The following is a 23,818-nucleotide window of genomic DNA, read 5'->3' as shown; positions in this document are numbered from 1 at the left end:
GGCTCTTTTCCAGGCCGCCTGTACATCTACTGAAATGCCCACCAGGTGAAAACACAGACTGACCTAGAAGTAGAGCGCTACCCGGGCCCACGCTGGATGCTGATTCAGCGCCTGCCTCTAACCCGTGCCCTCCCCTGGACCACTCGCCGCCCGTGCAGTGCTCACCTCGGTGTTCGTGACCAGCATTTCACGGAACACGTAAGCGATGGTGCAGTCCTCTGACTGACAGCGGATGTGAAAGCTGCCATGTTCCATGACCTCGGGAGGATAGGGCCAGTACTGGTGGCATTTGGTCTGCAAGGGAACCAGCGGGCAGGGGTTAGGCTCGGCTGTGCGGTGGTCCTCGTGGCCGTTACTGGGCAGACGGGTTGGATGTTTGGCCAGAGCCCTCTCACTCGCACCAGGTACTCAGAGCTGCTGGGAGAAGAGAGACGCAGGCGAGGCCACTTTTGTGCTGCGTCTGTTTTCTGAGGGTGGGCGGGGAATCTCCCTTCCTCCCCTGGGCAGCTGGGGAGTTGGGGGGAGGTCAACCCGCCAGGGGCCAGGCCACAGCTCTCACTCCAGCTGGAGCTGGAATTTGAGCACACAGACTTTCCTTCTTCATCACCAGGGTCCAACTGCTGGAGAAACAGGAGAGCCTCCGACATGGGGCCTCGACTTAGGAGCGGCCTCTACCCGACACCCCCATCCCTCGGCCCCTTCTCTGCTCTCAACACCCCTTTCTACCTCATTCCTCCTTCGGCGTCCACTCCTCACGGCACAGCCGCTAAGAGCACACCTCTGGGAGCCAGACCGACGTCTGCTACGATCATTTCCTCCTCCACGGTGAGCCCTATGACCTTGAACCTGCTACTACTTAAGCTCTCTGATTTTCACATTCTTCACCTGAAAGACAGGCCAGCACCTGCTTCCCAGATGGTGACAGAGGCTGGAGAGAATGGTGTGCAGTGCCAGGCTCATTGCGGGGTGGGGGCAGGTCAGCGGTGACGGTGGCCATTATCATCACTGCTGCCGCAGGCCCCACCAGTGCTTTCGTATACGACTCCTACGGAGCTGACACGTGCCAGGCGGCAGAGGGGGAAACTCGGGCTCAGCAGGATTAAGGGGGCTGCCCCAGGTCCAGGGCTGCTGTGGCTCCCCACGGCCCCTCCCGTTTTCTCTTCCCCCTTCCAAATCCTGAAACGTGTTCCCTAGCAGTCTCACTCCTAACTCTGGCCTCAAAGCAAAGCTCAGGGCCAAGCTGCCTATCCCATCATAGATCCATCAAGTCAAATTCTGACACATTCAAAAAAAATTTTCTCTCCAAGCCTACAGCTGCATCAACTTGGGTAAAAATTACATTTACTTACAGCTGAGAGGGGGTATAAACCAACAGATGCACGTAATTTAAAAGAGCTTTTCTATTCCTATTTTCAAACGTCACAGTGAATATGTGAAATTAAAGCATGCTGCTGAAAAGGCGGCGTTAAGAGTTTACTTGTAAACCTCACACCTGGGTATTTTGGTTAGTGGCCACTTCCCAGCTTCTCCAAGACACGAAGGACTGCTGTCCATAGAACCCGAGGCAGAGCCAACACCCAGCAGGCCTGCGTCTGCTTCCTTATCTGTGGGGGTGTAGCTGTCTGCTGCAGGCTCCCAAGGGTCCTGCCCACAGGACAGCTGATGGCAAGCTTCGCTCTGAAGCGACGAGCCCGTGCAGGGCTGAGCCACAAATACCTCTATTTCCAGAGACTCCCAGTGAATCTGACCAGAACTGGACTCTCTTTACACCTTGATCAAATTTAGATTTTAGGTCTATTTGGATCTCTAAGCATTGGGGGTGTAGCGGAAAGAACAAGAAGTTTGTGCACATCCTGAGTTTCCCTCCTGGTTGATAAGTTCCACTAACTTGCAATCCTGGGCAAGGTACTTCGCTTCTCTGAACCTCAGTTTTGGCCGTACTGTGCGGCTGGCAGGATCTTAGTTCCCTGACCAGGGATCGAACCCAGGCCCCCTGCAGTGGAAGCTCGGAGTCCTAACTAACCACTGGACTGCCAGGGGATTCCCTAATGCCTACTATCTTGATCAGTATATGCTAAGCACTAAATGGTGCTTTTTATGGACATTATTTTATCTGGGTCTCCAAACAACCTTATGAGGTAGATACCGCCATTGTCTCTGTTTTGCATAAGAGTAAACTGAGGCTCAGAGAGTGAATCCACTTGTGTCAGATCCTACATATAGGAAATGGAGCATATATAGACGTAAAAAATAATTTTTGCCCCAGAAGAAACATCCTTGATGGGGTGGGAAGGAGAAGACCCTTTCAATGGAAAGACTATATACCTCTATACCTCTGTTTCCTCTTGGAGGAAACCCATGGACCTGAAGGGAGAACACAATGGAAAACGTTTTAGGTCAGAATGAAAAGAGGGAGAAATGAAAGCTATTCTGTGGCAGGAGCACCTCACTGACCACTGGCCTCTGGGCAAGGCTTCCAGCACCTACAGACGTGAGCGCAGCACAGAGCGGCGACAGGGACCCTGCCAGCTATTCGCCTGTGGGGAGGCTTACCCCGCAAAATGCAGAATATGGGAGAAAGCAAATGGGACGTGCCAAGAACTTCATCTCTCGGAAGAAGCAGGGGACAGAGCTGCTGGCCTGGAGTGACTGACTCCTAATCAGGAGGAACTCAGCGGGGTGGTGAGGACCAGATAAGGGACCTCAGGATAAAGGGCTCAGGTCACCTGAGCGTTTGTAACAGGAGAGGGAGGAAACGCATAGCCTGGATTTGAAAACAGGTTTCCAACCATTGATAAACAACAGAGGTAAGTTCCCAGGGCCAGAGCTTACGAAGGGAATGCTCTGACTCGTGGGAGATGGGAATCTCTAACCCAATGGAACCAGCCGGAAGGGGTTCCATTAGGAAGAAAGGGCTGGGAAACCAACCAACCCACCAGGTTACATGGAGACCTTGGAGGAGCTCAGGTTCAGAGCGGACTCCAATCAGGACAAAACAGGAGGGGCAGGACCTACAAGGGCAGCCGGTAGAAGTGAGGCCTCCTGGATGGAAGAATGGGCCTTTTCTCCTGAGCTGGAACAGGCAGAATGAGGGGAAGAAGGGACTGCCATCGGGGCAGGTGTCTGTCACTAACCACGCCTGCTGGCGCTCTCTTTTCTCCAAGGAGAACAATGATCTTGCAGCTGGGAAGGGCCGAGCCAACTTTGAAGGGGAAGGAGCAGCCCAACACAGGTGAGGAGAGCTCCTGGCTGCCCCATGGGTTCAGGTGTTGGCTCGCAGGAGTTGCAGCACCACTGAAAGACCTCATGAGCTCTGAGAGTAGCACCTCCATGGGCAGTTTCTGAGAAAACCTGGAGTATCCACGTTCTCCAGAGTCACAGAACAGGCAGGCAAACGTGGCACAGTTTCATGTGGGGAGATTCTGCAGACAACAAGGCCGATGTCTTGTCATCTGTAACATACCACAATGGCCCAGATCAAGGCCTGCAAAGTGTGGGATTTGGTAGGAGGCTAGGAGGAGATGGGGGTCTGTATTAAACGGCATAGAACCACACGGTGGGAAAGTGGGTTTTTCCATGTATGCCATACAGAGTTTCTCAGTTGGGGTCTAGGATAGCTTTAACATTATCTCCCTAGTACTTTAACTCTCTTTTTAGGAGACAGCACATGAGTGTGTGGGCAAGCACGCCTTGGGTTCACAGCCTGGAAGGCAAGAATATTTATTTAGACTTTAAAAACATTGTCTTGTGGTTTTTGCATTTTTACACATACCTTCTTTTTATGGCAAGTGATACTGGGCTTCCATTTCAGATATATATTTCAAAGGAAATTTTTTTTTTTTTTTTTTTTTGTGATACACGGGCCTCTCACTGTTGTGGCCTCTCCCGTTGCGGAGCACAGGCTCCGGACGCGCAGACTCAGCGGCCATGGCTCACGGGCCCAGCCGCTCCGCGGCATGTGGGATCTTCCCGGACCGGGGCACGAACCCATGTCCCCTGCATCGGCAGGCGGACTCTCAACCACTGCGCCACCAGGGAAGCCCCAAAGGAAATTTTTTAAAGCAAAAAATGGTGAGCCAATTTGAAGAATCATAATAAATAATACTACAGTAATAGTACAGTCCCGGCAACAATTAAGGTGTACCCAAACTACTATTACTGCTAGCTAGCATCTGTATAATATTTACTGTGTGCCAAGCACTGTTCCAAGAAAGCTGCCTGTATTAACCCATTCAGTTACTCCACAAATCGACGATCAGTGTCATTATTATTCCATTTTATGTAGAGGTTCTGAAGGTTTCCTAAGCCACACAGGTAGGAAGTGACTGAGAAGGGATTCGAATTCAGGAAGCATGGCCCTAGCATCTGCCCTCTTACCCAGGACACCACGGAACAAGATGGGTGCAGGCACTCCAGAAAAAAAGAGAGGACAGGATAGGACTGTGAGCCAGCTGGAGTTCCCTAAGTTCAAAAAAGGTCCCAGTAATTTCACTGCCTTTCCAAAACAAGATTAGAAAATCACACATGCATACAAAAACAGAATATAAACAAAAATTAAAAATAGGCAAAAACAAGATTTCCAGACAAGGAGATCAGGTGATGCCATAGACCTGCTGCCTGGTGATTTCAGCAAAGCTTCTGAGAGTTCTCACGGTAACCAGGTAGACAAGATGGAGAGATGGCCAGGGCTGGAAGCAGAGCTGAGAGAATGAGCGACTGCTCCCCGAAGAGTGCCCTCAGCGTCTCTGATTCACAGTATTCTAGAAGGAGCTTTCTACTGCTTCTTGAGGGCCTTTACAGTTTTTAAATGGTGACTCACGTGAAGAGAAGAGATTCTGATCGCGACTGTGAGTGACAAGAAGCTAAGGGTGAGAGCCAACACAGAGAATGACAGATGGAAAGCCCCAGGAGCCCAAGCGCACGCAGAAGGCCAGATCTGATGGCTCATCCTCCCAGGGATGATAATCATGGCCACACAGACACACACTAGCTAATGTTTGCTGGACACCTGCGACGGGCAGCTCTCTAGGCTTTTCACATATATCGTCTTGGTCTTCACAAACACTCCAAGGCGGCTCTACTATCTGCAGTTTATATTCAGGGAAGCTGAGGGTCAGAGAGGTTAAATAATTTGCTCGAGAAGAACGTGTCCTGAACCCAGATCATCTGGCTCCAGAGCCCCACCAGCGTGCTGCATGTAGGTTTCCGGAGTCAAATGCTTGAGTACAAAATGGGGAAACTGGCTAACAGCACCACTGAGACAAAGACAGACAATTTCTGCTGACCACCACCTTAATGGAAGTCGAGGGTTATTTTCACATATCTGAAAGGGCATTGCATAGAAGAGAAGGGTAACTTATTACTGAGTCTTCCAGGTAAGAGAAGCAGGTGGGGTGGTGGTTCAAAGTGATGTGGATTTCAGCGTGTCGTAAAGAGGGCTTTTTAAAAAAATCAGAGCCGAATACTCACGGATGGACCCTGGAAGTGTTTTAGCCAAGGTGGGGAGCCATCTGCCTGGGACAACCTGTGTGAAAGCCCTCTGCAATCCACAGGTCTCTCTAGAAATAGTAGGAATACTTATTTTGCTGTTTTGGGTGAGAGGGTAGCCTGATCTCCTCAAACACACTATCCATTCCAATCCTGTATTCTGACTTTCAGCACAGCTCAATTCTGAGCTACATACCAAAGAGAGGCCTGGGAGGAAGTGGCACAAAGATCATTCAAAATAGGTGGTTCAAAATTACTTTATATTTGATTTTGGAATGTGTTTCTGGATAAACACTTCATAATGAAGATACCCAGATGCAGGCAGATGTTAGAGAACTCATGCTACACAGTATCCCTTGCACACGGATTCCGCTATATAATCAGCGATCTGTTCCTATGGAAAATGCACGGCGGGCTGAGCACAGCAGGGTGCCCATCACTCTCCTAGTTAAGCCCTTCTTACCTCTGTTTTGCATCAGGTTTTGCTGCAACACAAGCAGAGGTTGACAGAGGTCATTTCTTCTACTTTTTATGGCCATTGTGAACCTGGCACTCACACTGCTCTTCTCAGGACCAGCACCTGAGCACTTGTCCTGGGTGGGTAAGGCCACAGCGAAAACAGGGGTTCTTGGACAGGTAAGGCAAGGTGAAGAGGCTTCCTGCTTGTTATAATGGATCGGAGGCAGGAATGGAAGGGGCTGTCTGATCACTCCTTAGCTTGGAAAGGCCAGGGAGTGGGCAGGAAAAGTGTTGAGCTTCCAGTCACTGGAGGTATCCATCAGCAGCTCTGTACAGGAGATTTATGGGTCACATAGGGGCTGGACAGGGCGACAATTCATTAAGACCTTTTCCAGCCCTGAAATTCACGTTCTGCAGAGCACAGTGTGACATGCACACTTCTGAATTGGAGATCAAGCCACTTACCCGCCCTCGCTCTGTGAGAGTGGTCAACATGACGATGAGTGACAACTTCTGATCCCAGACTACCTGCCAAAATTGTGCACAGGTATGTGGCAGGGGTCCCTGAGTGGCAATGTACTTGTTCACAAGGTTCGCAGCAGGAATTTCCATCTGGCAAGAGATTGTTAAGGCATTAGAATCCATTACTGCCACAAGGTGGACAGGGAACTGGATCTTACATTCTTTCACTTAGTGACTGTCATCACACCAGAATAACATCTCTATCAATTTTTGGCCGATAAGAATAATCAAAGAAAAAGCTACTCTCAGAAATGCTTCAAAGGGACTTCCCTGGCGGTCCAGTGGTTAAGACTTCACGTTACCACTGCAGGGGGCGCAGGTTCGATCCCTGGTCTGGGAACTAAGATCCCACAAGCCATGCGGCCAAAAAAAAAAAAAAGCTTCAAATGCTAGTATTTAACAATAATACTAGCATTAGATATTTAAGATAAAACTATATGATAGTCAATAGGCGATAATCAGAAGTGGACCTACGAGATGGAAGAGTTTAAATGACCTTCACCACTGTATCCTAAATATAGTCAATATTGGGGAACTGCATTTTCAGCGACACATGCCAATCCTCATGCTCACATCTTTCCCTATGCAGGGTTTTCTATCAAAATATTTATTTTCTTTGAAGCATAAGCCATACAGGCTTATCCCACCAACTGTTGTTCCACTTTGCTTTCTGCATGGCTGCCAATGTTTGTGCCACTGAGTTGGTCAATCTCCCTCCCAGCCCCAGCTTTACTGAGGTATAACTGACAAATAAAAATTGTATATATTTAAGGTGTACAACATGATGGTTTGATGTATGTATACACTGTGAAATGATTCCTAGAGTCGAGTTCGTGAACACATCACCTCACAAGGTTACCATCTGAGTTGATTAATGCTAGATGTCAAAATGTTTTCAACTGTCCTCAGTGTCCCTCTCCCACCCTGCTCTCCTTCTGCTTCTAAAGTAAGTCTTTTCTATGAAAGAACACTCAGAACTGGCTGAGCTTTGGAGCAGCACTGTGATTCACTCATTCTTAGATGGGAAAGGTAAATGGAGGTGCCTAACTCATGGTTTGGTTGGTGCTTGGGTTAAGGGCTTCCTCAGCCCTGGTCTCAGCCAGTCCCCACCCCAGGACTGCATGGCCTTAGCAGCCCCACCATTTCTGAAGCTCTGCTTGCAGGACACCAGGAATGTTGAAGTGAGGGTCAATGAATCTCACAGATGCTTTTGAATAAGGGGAATCACTGATCAGACCCATTCTTGCTGGTTGTTCTTGATATCATGCTATAACCTGAGAACCTGAAAAATCATCTGTTCATTTAGATCAGAGGTTGGTAAGCTATGGGCTGAAGGCCAAATTTTACTGCCACTTTGCAAGCCTAAAGTGTTTTTTTGTGTTTTCACATGGTTGCTTTTTTTTTTTTTTTTTTTGTGGTATGTGGGCCTCTCACTGTTGTGGCCTCTCCCCGACCGGGGCACGAACCTGTGTCCCCCGCATCAGCAGGTGGACTCCCAACCACTGCACCACCAGGGAAGCCCTCACATGGTTGCATTTTAAACGGCTATATAAGTACCTAATTAATATCCTCAATTTTGTCTCCTGGCTTGCAGAGACCAAAATATTTATTATCTGGCCCTCTACAGAAGAAGTGTGCTGACCCCTGGTTTAGATAAAGAAACTGAGGTTCAGAGAGGCTAAGTTGCCCAACATGCATTTTCAGAGTGAAATGAATGTTTTCCCCACAACATGTGAAATCTTTTACCTTTTGTTTTTGGGTTATATGCCCAGAGGTGGTCTTATTTTTCTTATTTTTAGGCAGGATGTAACGACATGGGGGAAAAACACAGAAAGTTACAAACATACCAATGGCCAAAACAACAGAACACCTACATGTCTGCAGTTGAGGACAGAAGGCATGTGGATGATGGAGTCAGAGACACAGGATCTGAGTTTTGGTCTCACCTTCCGTTAGCTTTGTGACTTTTCAAATTATTAAATGTCTCTGAACCTTAGTTTCATCCTCTGTAAAATGAGACTATTTTGCCTTCCCTCAATGGCTGCTGTGGTGATGAAATGAGGGGGTGAACGGGAAAGCACTTCGCCAAATGCGAAGCACCTCACACACCACTGTCACGCTTGTGGCAGTGATTAATGTGCTTTTTCTCACGATCCAGATTTTTAACTTACGTTCACGTAACTCGCATTAATATAATCTTCGTTTCTCTGCAATAATACCCGGGTGGTGTCATCTGTGGGGAGAGCAAGACATTTACTGATTATTCCTAGTGTTATTTTTATCGCACCAAGTAAACAAGAGTTCAGTTCCCAGCCCCATCTGCAGCTCTCGCCTCATTAGCATAAACACTATTCCCCAACTGTTCAGAGTTTGAAATGGCTGCAGTAAAGACGGTGGTGTTTACAGACACACTGAAAATCGTTCCAGAATACCAGACAATCTGTTTTAAAAAGGGAAACATTATCTCAGTGTGTGTGTGGTAGCGGGGAGGAGGTATTCACGCCGGATACTCACAAGGCAATACATCTTTATATCGGTTTTTGTCCAAATTTTGAGGCAGCTTTGCAAATGTGATGGCCAAACCAGGCTTCTTTCTGTAGAGTTGCTAAATGACAAATAGAGAAGTAAAAACACGAAAAAAAACATTGCAAAAAACAGCTATGGAGAGAGTGTGAAAATATACTTCATCAGTAAAGTTTACCAGTCACAGCACCAAAATCTTAACATTTAACAGTGATTTCATATATTAAGAGAAAAATCTTCCCAATAAGAAATTCTACAATCCCATGAGAAACTGACTAAATTCTTCAATAATTTTTTTTTTAACACGATGATCTTTGAGGAAAAGTCATAAGCAGGGGTGTGAGTCACAGATAATGGATCACAGTAAGTAAAACCTCATCTTTATGACAATTATTTGACAAGAGCTAAAAGCAAGTAGAGAAAAAGAAAGAATTCTGACTAAAAATTAAATGGAAATCATTTATATTAGTCTAAAAACACTTCCCTCCAATTTAATAGAGTGAACCATATTCTTTGCTAAGAACAAGAGCGTTTCATTTCATTCATTTCAGAAGTATACTCCCACAGTAAAAACATCTATTCCAATACATAGTAAAGTTCATTTAAACATTCATTTCAAGAGGTATTTCCCTATACATGCAATCATTAGTGAATACTTTAGTTAAAACCATCTTTGCACATTTACAAGCACATATTAGACACATTCGTACTGTACCTGATGTGATGTTGACAACAGCTCTGTGAGAGGTATTAATAGTATTCTTATTTTTTAAGTGAGAGGCAGAGATTAAATGCTTTGCTCAAGATTAAAACCAGAGGCTGAACCCAGATCTGACGCCAATGCTTGAGTTTTTTTATTTGAAGTGACATTTTATTGAGGTATGACTGACATGTAAAAAGTGGTATATAGTTAACGTACAACTCGATGAGTTTGGGGATAAGTATACGCCCATAAAACCATCACCACCATAAAGGCGTAAGAGACATCCATCCCCTCTCAAAGTTTCCCCTTGCCCTTTTGAGTTTTCTTTTCTATGCAACTGTGTCCCCCCACTTCAAACTAGAGTGTGAAACACTATTCACCAGTGGATTTTAGTTAACTTAATGGGAATTTAAAAACAACTTTTTTTTCAGTGTTGGAAGTGATTTTTTTTTTTTTGCAGAAAATTTAAGAAATTCAGACTAATATAAAGAAAAAAGTTACCAGTAATTTCACAACCCTGAGATGACCTGTTTTTTTAAAAATTTTATTTATTTATTTAGACTGCATTGGGTCTTCGTTGCTGCGGGCGGGCTTTCTCTAGTTGCGGCGAACAGTGGCTACTCTTTGTTGCAGTGAGCGGGCTTCTTATTGCTGTGGCTTCTGTTGTTGCGGAGCATGGGCCCTAGGCGCACGGGCTTCAGTAGTTGCGGCACGTGGGCTCAGCAGTTGTGGTGCATGGGCTTAGTTGTTCCACGGCATGTCAGATCTTTCAAGACTAGGGCTAAAAGCCGTGTCCCCTGCATTGGCAGGCGGATTCTTAACCACTGCGCCACCAGGGAAGTCCTGAGATGACCTTCTTCATCTATCTTCTCCAGCTTTTTTTTTCACACACACATGTATACAAACATATGTAATTATATATGTAAACACATAAAATATACAGATATCACTATGTTTTTAAAAACAAAAAATGAGACTGAACATTTATTAGCACTTTCCATATTATGTTCTATAGAACCCAAGTATCTGAAAGAAGCTACTAGGTATTGCTTAGAAAAAGTTTCAAGGTCAAGGAAATTTGGGAAATACTACAAGTCACGTTATGTTCTATGAATCTCTAAGACGACAAGTCCTGTAATGCATAACCTTATTAAATTCTGATTAGCTAAGCATTTCTCAAGCTAATTTGGCCATGGAGGATCTCATGTCTCACAAGACATGTCCTGGGAAATACCACTATAATTTTGAAGGCTGTTTTCCCCACTTATTATATAGTGTCTAGTTCCCTGTGTCATTTAAATACTTGAAGTATTCTCTATACACATGATTTTTACTGGCTCAATAATCTATAAGGTTTTCATAGTTTAACTTTTATTCTACTTCTTGATTAGACTGTTTTCAATTTTTTGCTGCTATAAACTCCCAGGAAGAGAATTACTGCATTAAAGCATATTTTTGAGGACTTTGATACACACACACACACACACAAAATGGAGTTGCCCTCCAGGGGTGTATGAGAATGGTTAGTCCACCAAATTGCAGCCAGTATCATCAACTAAAATGTGTTTACAATTTGAATAGGGAGGTGGAACAATGTCTTTCCCTGTATATTTTTGCAAATTGTATTTCTTGCTTTATAAACCAGCCTCTGTTGGTCTGTTTTTTCTCTTATTAGTTCTTTTATTAAACAATTGCACAGAAATCACCAGGAGAGAATTAGCATAGACATTTTTGGTAATGATGATTATGTTATGTCTCATACATTTTCCAAATGTTCAAAATTTCCAATCTTTCCCTAGGCTCAACTATTAACCATCTTTACAATTTCAGTTCATAACAATCAAGTAGCCACTAAGCAACTTCTTAAAGGTCTGTGAGCTTTAATGAACTCTCTGGGCTCCTTCTTAAAATAAATTCTTGATTTATTAAAAGTTTTGGTTTGATTCTGGGAGGAGGAGAATATCTGAGTCAAATTCCCCTAAATGAAAATTTGGTTCTAACTGACTAACTGCACAGAAGTGAAATCCAATTGAGTGAATATAACCAGTAAAGCTAACCTGGAGGTAAAAAGTTTTTCTTTTCCAAATAACAAAAGCATAGGGCCTCCCTGGTGCTGCAGTGGTTGAGAATCTGCCTGCCAATGTAGGGGCCACAAGTTCGAGCCCTGGTCTCGGAAGATCCCACATGCCGCAGAGCAACTAGGCCCTCGAGCCACAACAACTGAGCCTGCACTCTAGAGCCCAGGAGCCACAACTACTGAGCCCATGTGCTGCAACTATTGAAGCCTGAACGCCTAGAGCCTGAGCTCCGCAACAAGAGAAGCCACCGCAATGAGAGCCTGCACACCGCAACAAAGACCCAACGCACCAAAAAAAAAAAAAACCACCAAAAGTGTAAATGTAATCAACTTGAGATGGTCTAGCGGAAGAGCATAGATCTAGCAAAAGGCTTTAATCACAACAAGGATATAAATGTACCTCAGCAGTAATGATCTGTTGATAGGATTGTAAAGTATTAAAAATAAAATACAAAATAAAGTACTATAGCACTGTCTTCAAATTTTTAAATATGCACACCCTGGGCTTTATCTGACAGAAATGCACAAAGATACATATCAAAGAAATTTATTGGTGGCAAAATATTTTCTTTGGCAGAAAACTGGAAACAGCCTGAATATTTCCCAACAGGGAAAAGTCTTGACTTAAATTCTGATATAGTTATACCACAAAATTATGTGCAAGTAATAGAATAAGATAGACTAAAAGTACAGATTCCACTCATCTATTTAAGTGAAAAATGCAAGTCACAGAATAATACAATGGTGATCCCATTTCTACACATAACAGCATACGTACAATGTGTATATAACATATGTGTGTGCACTTATGTATGTGTGTGTATAAAATATATTTGCAAGATCACTGGAACAAGTATGCAAGGATACACACCAAATTATTATCTGTAAATTACAACAGAGAGAGAAGCTAAAGGAGGGGTGGGGTCAGAAAACAATTAATTTTACTTTGGCTATTTCTGAATTACTTGAATTATTACAACGTGAATTTTTAAAAATTCAAATGACTGGGGACTTCCCTGGTGGCACAGTGGTTAAGAATCCACCTGCCAATGCAGGGGACACGGGTTCCAGCCCTGGTCTGGGAAGATCCCACATGCCGCAGAGCAACTAAGCCCGTGTGCCACAACTACCGAGCCTGCATGCTGCAACTGCTGAAGCCCGTGTGCCTAGAGCCTGTGCTCTGCAACAAGAGAAGCCACCGCAATGTGAAGCCCATGCACCACAACAACAGCAATGAAGACTGAACGCAGCCAAAAATAAATAAATAAACAAATAAATAAATTTATATAAAAAATTCAAATGACTGAAGTAAGAAAAAGAACTACAGAGTCCGCCTGCCAATGCAGGGGACACGGGTTTGTGCCCTGGTCCGGGAAGATCCCACATGCTGCGGAGCGGCTGGGCCCGTGAGCCATGGCCGCTGAGCCTGCGCTCCGCAATGGGAGAGGCCGCAACGGTGAGAGGCCCGCGTACCGCAAAAATAAAAAAAAAAAAGAACTACAACAAAAGAAATATATATATATAATTAAAATTTTTTTACAAAAAGTTGGCTGAATAAAGCTAAGATTTTTTTTTTTTTTTTTTTTGCCTTTAGAAGGGTTGACAACACACTCATTTTTATGCCTGCCTTGCCAAGGCTAACACTGAACCCTATTCCCACTGAATTGCTTCAGTGCTATTCACACACTTAGTTTCTGAAGGTGTTAGCAGTTGGTTTTCAAGTTCTTTCAATTTATGGACTCTTCTCCAGACCTTGTGAGCTGCATGGCAGGCTGGGTGTGAAAACACTGCCCAGAGAAGGGTGGCCCGGAGTAGACAGTGATGTGCTGGAAACACAGATATATCTTTCTGGAAGGATCAGGGATGGGAGGTAATGAGCTATTATGAAGACTATTATATTAGCCAGAAATTGAGAAAAGGCTCTTTCAAGAACTGCTCATTGGAATGACACAGTTTGCTTTGTTCATTCTTGGGCTAAAGGTATGTGAAGCAGGCAAGAGCTCCTAGTCTTTAAGGTCCCTTAAATTCTGCCCTAGAATGAGAGCAATCCGGAGGCTGGAGAAGGTCACAGGGACAGAGGGTTATAAGATCACTTAGTTTCATTAAAATCTTAATTTTTATGTCCTCATATGCTTTGTTCTCATCATATCAGAGTGTAGTTCTAAGCAGCTGTGAGAGTAAGGGTGAATTGTAAGAAGGTCAGCTGAGAGGGTTTGCTATGGAACAACCGTATTTAAATTGCAGCATCAATATCACCGGCTCTGGCCTCCAAAGACAAGAACTGAACAGTGGGAGCTGGAGTTGACCAGCACAGTTCGGGGATGGATAAGACATACAGTTTTCCAGTTTAAACATTCCTCCTTTGAAAAAATCATCTAAAAGTAGAGAGAGGGCATCAGGAGATGACTCTGATCTCCTCAGACTTCTGGCCCAACCAAAGATGTGAAACCTGCTCACATCGCTCAGATAAAGGCTTTGGACACCCAATTGGCTCCAACCAGTGGATGCTGGCAAGGGCTGGCACAGTGGAAGCAAGCACCCCATCAACTGCACAACCAGATGAAGGGGGAATTCTCAGTGGAGTTCTTGAAGACTGAGAACCCAAGAAGGGGGAAGAAAAAAGGAAAAGACACAAAAAAAGGAGGGACTGGAAGGGACAATGAGTAAGGAGAGCAAATAGTAGAAACGGACTCCCTCGCATGCCCTTGGCAATGACCCAGAGTCTAGTGCAGGGCAACGACTTTCAAAACAGTTATTTACTGTGCTTCTGTATCAAGCACTAAACTGTGGTCTCCATGAAGGCAGGTGTCTTGTTTGTTCTGTTCACCACCATAAACCCTAGGCCAGCATTGTGCCTGGTACATCACGGACAGCTCGTCCACACTGGGGACTTCCACCTTCCCTTGTACCTGACAGACGCAGTCAGGGAGCAAGGACACTGCTGACGGGGTACTCAGAGTTTCTCTCTACCTTCCTGTAAAGGTTTGCTGAAGTGAACTGACATTGTTGCTGGCGATCTGGGGACTTTCAATAGTGCTACTTTATTATTATTTTTAACAGTGCTACTTTAAGTCACAGTACCAAATGCAGATCCCAGTGCTGGCATACTCAAGTATTCTTGCAGCGTCCCTTTCACAGATAAATACTTGACAATGAGGTGGGGTGGCAATTCCTTTATATTGGTCCCCGGCACTTGAAATGTAAAGGCCACTCACGTGGTCATTCCAAAGCCCGCAGTTCGCTCCCTGTATTCCAAGTGTTATACTTGATAATGTCTGCCTTTCTTAAAAGAAAAAAAATTTTTTTGAAAAATTAAAAACAAACTTTTAGTATGAGCTCTAATCTTGAAGGTACACCTACATGTGTAAGTCTTCAGCTGCCTTTGTCCTTCCAAATCAACTTTTATAATGATCACAGCGACCAGTAAGTCACCTGTTTTGACAGGAATGGATGTTTCTTACAGTGGATGATGTAGGAGTGGGTTCGGGAGAAACAGTGGTCAGAAGAGAGAAAAAGATGGCTTCTGGTTTTGGCAAAGAGGGAAGATGCTGAGGTGGGAGGGGCGGGGGTATCCGAGTTTGACTCGACCGCTGGTGGAGCCTTGTAGCCACTGCTCTAACTCGTCAGTCCTGAGAGGTGGGAGGATAAATGTTTCTCATTTTCTATCAACTGCATTCCACAAGTCTCCAAAGAGCTTGCAAGGCCATTGGATGAGGCTGAGCACAAGGGGCCTTTGCTTGCTGGGAAACCAGTTCTCAAAGGACAGTTAACATCATCACTTAGCTTTTATCCAGCACTGTCTATACCAAATGCACACCCTTTCCCTTGCCTAAACAGAAAGCTCAACTCAGGGAAAAAGCATGAAATGAGCCACAAATTACTCTCAGGAAGGAATGACCCTGGGGCTGAGGCAACGAGTTCTTTAGAGGAGAGCATCCTGGAGGTGGTAATGGACTTGGAGCCTTGTGAACCCCAAGTCTGGGCGCCTTTATACGAGAGACAGAGGGACGCCCTACCTTGCCTGAACACAGTATTTAGGCAGTTCGAGGCTGGTCACAAATGCTGGCAAACTGCCCACACTGAGTAGCTCACACTGTGTAGCTCCTGGAGGGAAGGGCTCATATCAGAGGTTGAGTGAAGAACTGGGTCATACCTGGTGAGTTCTGACAATGGACTTTTCAACATAGATTCTAATCCCAGCTCTGTCCCTGCCCAGCTGGGTGACACTGGGCAAGTTCCCTAGCCTCTGAGCCTTGTTCTCTCCACTTATAAAGGAGTGATCCAAATAATTCTGGCCATATCTGTCTCACGGAATTGCTGTGAGAGTCAACTGAGACAACATATGTGAGACACACTTGGTAGACTCCAAAGTGCTATAGAAATGCTAATTATTAAGCATGATTTTATTATAGCTGGGACCAAACGCTTTCTGGAACACATTTGTAATTGTTTCTGAAAGCCATGGGAGGGACAGGGGAATTCCATTAATGAAGAAAATGCTTCAAAGCAAGCTTTGCTGAAAACCAGCTTGTCATTGCAAAAGGGATTCCATCCACTGCCCAGCTACCCCAGGACAGGCCCTTTGTGCTGCGGAGTGGGTGGCATCGGCACCTGCTAGGAACCAGCGCCCACTTCCTGCTCCCGTTCAGAGCACAGCCTCCGACAGCCAAGCCGCCCACCTGCTGACGGCACTGGAGGAGAAGCAGGTGGGGAACCAGAATAGCCGAGACTCTGGGAGTCAGACAGTGCTGGGTTCCACCTCTTGTGTGGACTGGGCAGGTTCTTTAGACTCCTCTATTTATAAATGATAATAGTTGTTGCTTTTGGCACCCTGACTGTGCGTCAGACAACGCATTAAATATTTATCTCATCTAACTCTTACAACCAGCCCACAAAATACCCAATTTACAGATGGGGAAGTAGAGGCTACAGAGGTTAAGGGATGTGCCTGAGGTCACACAGGAAATGAGTGGTAGAGTCAGGATTTGAAGCCTGCTTGGCTCCACGTGGCTAGACAGCATCTCAGATCTTTTCTAGCTCTGATGTCATGCTATTCTAACAACTCTCACGTAGAAACAGCACGTTGTTGTTACCTATATAATTACACAAAGCCTCTACAGCTGTTAGGAGAACAAGCTCCGTGAGTTAAGCCAAAGAAGGTTTTTCGACTGAATTTCTAGGAAATGTTTAAACTAAATGAAGGAAATGTGTACATACTAAAATTTAACCCTAAAAGTTCTATGTTCTCCATATCTTATTTCTCCTCTAGTCCAACCATAAGCTCTAAAGGCAGGACTTAGGATGGGCAGCAGCGCGACAATGGTTCTGGTACGATCTTTACCCTCCCATCCGCAGGATCAGCTTGTGCATTAAAACCTTCTGGTGATCTTGTTAAGAAACAATATCCAGGCCCCCTCCCAGTGTGGCTGATTCAGTAGCTAAGGGCTGGGCCCGTTTAAACAAGCTCCTCAGGTGATATCCATACAGATGGTCAGGGTGTCACCCTTTGAGAAATAATACTTAAAAACACAGGGGGACAAGTGGGCGCTTCTTTCTAAAGCATTTTTTATCTTCCTAATGAATTTCAATGAACATTGTTCAAGGAAAACCTGATAGGGGATTCCCATATGTAAAACATGAAAGTGGAGGGGATTTTCTGGAGCATCGGTCAAGACCAGGCACCGTCTTTTTCCTCACCAAGAGCCCACAGCGCCTCCTTGTGGACAATCTTATCAAAGAGATCCGGTTCGTCTTGGGTGAAGGGCTTCCATCACCTGGAGACATCTCCCAGGACTCCTTGAGCGCTGCTCACCCCCGGGAGGCCTGTTTCCCTACCTGACACCCTCTGAGCTTAGTCTGCATTAGGGTCCAGGAGGCTGTGACCCTCCTGGAATACCCTCCCCTCCACACTTAATCCCATCCACCCTCTATTAACACTACATCTCACCCAGAGGACCTCCTGGAATCCTCTCACCTCCAGTCCCTACAGAACATACAGTCTGTGGAATGAAATCTCACCCTATCTTGGTCTTTAGCTGTTGCTGGGACTCGTGATACATTCCCACAAATATACCAAAATTAGACCGTAAGCTCCTTGGGGTCAGAAATCCCCCTTCTCCTTCCCTCGCTGTGCTCCTGATCTAGCATTTGGCACATGGTGAATACCTAATACTCGTTGAATGAAAGAACAAATGACTCCACAGTGCCGTTCCCCTCTGACTTTCCCTTCCAACTCCCTCCAAAAAGAATAAAACTGATATATTCTGGCTTTTAAGTGTTCCTTGTTTCAATTATTTTGGAGAGTGTTTAAAAATAATTGAGTTTGGGCTTCCCTGGTGGCGCAGTGGTTGAGAGTCCGCCTGCCGATGCAGGGGACACGGGTTCATGCCCCGGTCTGGGAAGATCCCACATGCCGCAGAGTGGCTGGGCCCGTGAGCCATGGCCGCTGAGCCCGTGCGTCCGGAGCCTGTGCTCCGCAATGGGAGAGGCCACGACAGTGAGAGGCCCGCGTACGGCAAAAAAAAAAAAAAAAAAAAAAAATTGAGTTTTAGTGTTTAAAATGTTTGTCTCGGGGCTTCCCTGGTGGCGCAGTGGTTAAGAATCCGCTTGCCAATGCAAGGAACACGGGTTCGAGCCTTGGTCCAGGAAGATCCCACATGCTGCGAAGCAACTAAGCCTGTGTGCCACACCTACTAAGCCTGTGTTCTAGAGCCCGTGACCCACAACTACTGAAGCCCTCGCACCTAGAGCCCATGCTCCGCAGCAAGAGAAGCCACCGCAATGAAAGGCCTACGCACCGCAACGAAGAGCAGCCCCCGCTCACTGCAACTAGAGAAAACCCGCGTGCAGCGATGAAGACCCCACACGTGCAGCGATGAAGACCCCACACGTGCAGCAATGAAGACCCAATGCATCCAAAAATAAATAAAATAAAATAAAATTTTTAAAAAAGTATGTCTCGGGGCTTCCCTGGTGGCGCAGTGGTTGAGAGTCCGCCTGCCGATGCAGGGGACACGGGTTCGTGCCCCGGTCTGGGAGGATCCCACATGCCGCGGAGCGGCTGGGCCCGTGGGCCATGGCCGCTGAGCCTGCGCGTCCGGAGCCTGTCCTCCGCAACGGGAGAGGCCACAACAGTGAGAGGCCCGCGTAACGCATAAAAAAAAAAAAAAAAAAAAAAAAGTATGTCTCAATTTTGAGCTTTTTTGCGATGCAGAGCCAGAGAATACAACTTCTACATTTTCTTCTTTTAAAATCTTAAGCCTACCTAGCCTCCTGCAGGCAACTGGAAAGAAGAGCTCTCTCTCTTTGTAGATGTTCAGTATATGTCTATCAATTCCATCCAAGTAACTATATTATTCCTATCCTCTTATCCTGATTTCAGCTTATTTTTTGTCTATATTATCTGTCAAGGCTGTTAAGTTCAAAATTCCCTATTGATTGTTTTTGGTGGGGCCAATTCACCTTTCCCTTGTGGATTTCACTTTTCACTATTGTTCAATACACATTGCTTTAATAATGTATTTTATTTACATTCTATTCCTTGCGCCATTATAGAATAAACCTTTCTCTCACTCAAGACTCTCTGCTTTGCTTCCTTCTTGTTTGATACTCACATTACTCATGCTTTCCTGAATCAATATGCAGTCACATATATTTGATAAATATCCTACTTTTGCTTCTGTGACTTTTTCCTTTATACAACTTTCTAATAAACTTTGCAGCGCAGATTTCTGCTTTTGAATCTGACCTGAGACTCTCTCCTAATTTAGGGATCCAGACTGTGTATGTTGTCATTAATCATGATCAGTTTTCTTTCATTGCCCTACTTTATGCTTCTCTGTGCTCTTCTGTTACCTTTTTACTGCACGAACTACTGTTTTCTACAACTTTTTAAAAATGTGGAAGACAAACATATTGTGTTTTCATTCTGTTAGTGATCAGTAAAGCTGACGTGAACACAGTCTCCTTGGGTCCTACTTTGTTTTGTGAAGTCTCTGCATGTGCCTTTGTCAACAGTCTCAATCCCACGAGCAGAGGTCGCTCCTGGGGAGGGAACACGTGGTCTGACTTTGGTTTCGTGTCCACACGGTTCTGGGGGACTTGGGAAGCCCAGGCCCTGTGCCCTCACGGGGCCCAGCTCCCCCATCATCCCTCTGCACCCACCCATGCCGCCTCTCCACTACCTTCGACTGCCGAGCGTTCTGAGCTTTTGTGTTGGCAGCTAAATATGCTCAGAGTCCCACCTCCTCGATTTCTGACGTTTCTCCATGACTACTGATCGTTACTAGAACAGGGGGCAAGCGATGGGCCATGGTCCCCAGCCCACTTTCTCCCTGAGGTCATGAGTCCCTCTGTGGTCCTTCCATGAGCACAGCTGCCTGGTGACTTAGATGACCTGGCAGCAGCTGAGCAGCCCACCGAGGCACTGGGGGTCTCTTACCTCAAACTGGATCAGCACCGTCCCGCTTTCGAGGCCCTTCTTTAGCTGTTCCATGGATCCCTCCAGCGTGTCTCCACCCTCCGGACACACGGGGAAAATGGCCTCTGGGAAAAGCCGGTTCAGTTCATCTTCAGATTTGATATCAGCAAACGAGTGGACAGCTGTAGCGGACAAGAAAGAGCTTGTCTGGCTTGTGCAGCCACGTGCTGGGTGATGGGATTCCTCCCCCAAATTAGTCTTATGACACGTGAATGCAGATGGTTTAAAACATCTTATTAAGTGATTAAGCACATGGTAATCATTTTCACCAATGATACAACTTCTCGTTGAATGATTCAACATGTACTAATTATACAAAATGCCTCTCCCGTTGCGGAGCACAGGCTCCGGACACGCAGGCTCAGTGGCCATGGCTCACGGGCCCAGCCGCTCCGCGGCATGTGGGATCTTCCCAGACCGGGGCACGAACCTGTGTCCCCTACATCGGCAGGCGGGCTCTCAACCACTGCGCCAGCAGGGAAGCCTGCTGATTAGTTTTAAATGACGGTGTTTAGTACTCAAGAGGCTTTTGCCAAAGATAAGAGAAAGGGAAAGGACGTTTTTAAAGAAAACAGATTTTCTCCCTTTGCTCTCTGTGACCTGGTTATTCTTCTACCCCTGCTCTTCCTTCCTTCTCCGGTCCCTTTCATTTGCTCCCTTAAAACAGGCATTTTCGCAGGAAACTGGTGCGGGGTCTGACCCTCTCTCCACACCACCACCGCCCCGCAGAGCTCAGTCAGTCAGTCTCTAACTCGAGGCCATTGTTAGGTGGGAGGCTCCCAGGTAAACATCTCTAGTCTCCTCTGTGCTTCCTCTTTGGAAATCTCCCTTCACATCAGACTCAATACGGGTAAAAACAAACAGAGGACCCCCTCTCCCCAACCATGCACAATACTTCCCAGCCTCACGTGCCTCTTTCTGTCTAGTCACTTCAAACTTTGGGATCATCTCTGAATGTTCCCTTTCTACGCAGGAAGAGAAGTCACTTCCCTTACCCAAGAGCCTTCAATGACTCCCCACTGCCTTCAAGATAACAGGAAAGGAGAAAGAAAGGAACCACTTTTGTGTTTTCCACATAGTTGAACTGAATCCTCACAACTCTGAACCAGCGGTCTTTATTCCCATTTTACAGATGAGGACACTGATTCACAGGGCAAAAGAGCTGTCCAAAGTGACCCAGCCTGTCAGAGTGGGACACGGGAATTCAGGCCACATGTCTGACGCTAAAGACCACATTCTTTCCACTGACCACAGAAGCTCAGATCTTCTGCTTATTTTCATGATTTCTGTCCTATCTGCTATTCCCTATGTTACTATTTTTCTTTTAATCAACTCATTTTTTACTTGAATGTGTATTTTAAAAATGAACTTACCATTACAGTGATAGAAAATCAGTGGCACTGCTCTTTAAGCTCTCATCGTCTACAAACATCTGTTTCCCTCCTCACACAGGCGCCAGCCCTTTGCCATGGGTTGGTGGAGGACCCCCTCCCCCCCGGCCCGGCCGGAGTGCTCTCGTTCCAGCCCCTTGTATTGGCCAGCATGTCACACGGCACTTCATGGGATGGAGAGGCCTGCTCCCGATCGCTGGATTCCTTCCTTCTCTATTATCACGTGGCCTTACCAGACACACGGCAACTTACTTAACCTCTCTGTGGTTGGCTTCCTCATTTGGGGGTAAGAATACCAACCTTACGAGAACATTATAAGGGTTGAAGAGGATAATTACGCAAAGCAATTAACACAGTAAAGGCACTTTGCTGGTGCTGCAGAGACATCAGCTACGGTCACTAGTGACACCTACTGTGTGTCGAGCATGGAGCTGGGTTTGGTGGGGATGGGTGGTGGGAGGAGGTGGGTAGGAGTCTGGAGAGATCTGGCAGGGCCTCACGGAGGAGGTGGGATGAGAGCTGGCACTGGGAGTTTCGGTGGGAACAGAGAAGGCAGGCATGTGGGGGGCGTGGGCTGTGCCGACAACTGTGAGGCCAGAACGGAGATGCGGGGCCAGGGCTTGAGTCGCACACTTCATTCACCTGCAGTACTTGAGAGCTGGGAAGGAGGATGCGAGGACTCGGCTTATTGCTTTATGACAACAACGACAACAACGATAACAGCAGCTGTATTCAACAGAGGTTGCCTTTCAAATGCCCACCAAGTACTGGGCAGCATCTTTGATGCCTTCCAGTATGAGTATCATTTAATCTTCCGAGGGACCCTTGGAGGTAGCGACTATGTCATCCTCATTTTACGTTAGAGGAAACTGAAACACAGATTGGGTGAGAAACTTGGTCCCTGAACCCAGTAGGAGGCAGAGTGCGAAGAGCCCCAAGGCAGCCAGGCTCCTGCCCTACTCCGCTTACTGCCTCTGCAACAAAAACCAAATGCACATGAATAAAATGTAACCTGGTCCTTCGAGGAAGGGTTGAATATGCAAATGCAGACAGGGCCAGGCAGCTAAGGGGTGTTCGAAGTGGGCTGAGTTGGGCCTGGGAGGAATGGGGAAGGGGAGGGTCACACCTAGTATATAAAGGGGTGGAGGGTGCTGCCTACCTGCAGAGGACTGGCCATGAGGGGCAGGGCCCTGTGGAGGCAGATCTCCATATTTTTCAAGGGAGAAGTCGGCCATCAGGTGGTCACGGGAAAGCCCTTGATTTTCCCATGTTGGCTACAAGTGCAACATCGCAAAACCACGGAACAGGCTGGGAAGGCCCTCTTTGCTAAGGCTCCTTCCCCGCGGGTGGCTGTTACCTTTCCTCCTGATCACCAGGGCCAGCTCCCGTGTGTGCGACTCCCGGCTGGCTTTGATGAACATCACCACTTGGTCATGGGTGTGTTCTGAGATGTCCCGGCCGTTGATTAGCACGATTTGATCCCCTTCGTTCAGCTTAGGAATGCAGGTGTCCGCCTGCATGGGGGAAGAGCGAGTTTCTGCTGTTATCATAACACAATCCTCAAGGGAAGAACCTGATGTTTTCTGAGTCCCGACACTTGAGACCATGACCAAGTTCTCTTCTTCTCCCTCAGGCATTACCGTCTTTATTTTTGCCTCCACTGCAATGTGGACATGGTAGCTGGCAGTGGGATTTTAAAGGAGTCCTGCTCAGAACCTACGTTATGAAACGTTTTGGAGTAAAGCTAAGAAAACTACTGAGGCTATTTCTCTATAGAAGCCAGGCTTCACTTATTATTGTAATGTCATAATGACTTCAACGCCTCTATCTTTTGTTGTCTAGATGTGTGGTTAGAAAATGATTCGTCAGGGCTTCCCTGATGGCGCAGTGGTTGAGAGTCCGCCTGCCGACGCAGGGACACGGGTTCGCACCCCGGTTTGGGAAGATCCCACATGCCGCGAAGCGGCTGGGCCCATGAGCCATGGCCGCTGAGCCTGCGCGTCCAGAGCCTGTGCTCCGCAACGGGAGAGGCCACAACAGTGAGAGGCTCATATACCGGTAAAAAAAAAAAAAAGAAAGAAAATGATTCGTCAGCTAAAAGCGAGTATTTATCTATCTTGTGATGGAGAAAGCCTTTGCAAACATAACCCCAAAGGCAGAAGCCATTATGGAGAGAA

At 46.3% G+C, this 23,818-nt stretch overlaps 1 protein-coding gene across 8 annotated transcripts in view; it reads right to left on the bottom strand.

Annotated features, from left to right (window-relative positions):
* PTPN3 (protein tyrosine phosphatase non-receptor type 3) overlaps positions 1-23,818 on the bottom strand; it is a 110,712-nt gene that overhangs the window by 6,910 nt on the left and 79,984 nt on the right. For 7 of the 8 annotated variants that reach the window (XM_032635747.1, XM_032635745.1, XM_032635744.1 and 4 more), the window contains 6 exons: positions 22,999-23,155; positions 20,212-20,372; positions 8,983-9,073; positions 8,640-8,701; positions 6,412-6,558; positions 166-294 (listed from right to left, as the gene is read on the bottom strand). In XM_032635747.1, coding sequence (XP_032491638.1) covers positions 166-294; positions 6,412-6,558; positions 8,640-8,701; positions 8,983-9,073; positions 20,212-20,372; positions 22,999-23,155 — 747 coding nt within the window. Of the gene's footprint in view, positions 1-165; positions 295-6,008; positions 6,275-6,411; positions 6,559-8,639; positions 8,702-8,982; positions 9,074-20,211; positions 20,373-22,998; positions 23,156-23,818 lie in introns of those variants that run through there. The other variant, XM_032635751.1, reaches the window with a different exon arrangement.

This window comes from Phocoena sinus, chromosome 6 (genome assembly GCF_008692025.1).
Source record: "Phocoena sinus isolate mPhoSin1 chromosome 6, mPhoSin1.pri, whole genome shotgun sequence".
Lineage (NCBI taxonomy): Eukaryota > Metazoa > Chordata > Mammalia > Artiodactyla > Phocoenidae > Phocoena > Phocoena sinus.
The sequence above is the reverse complement of the archived record's forward strand: the minus strand, read 5'-3'. Positions and strand labels throughout refer to the sequence as shown.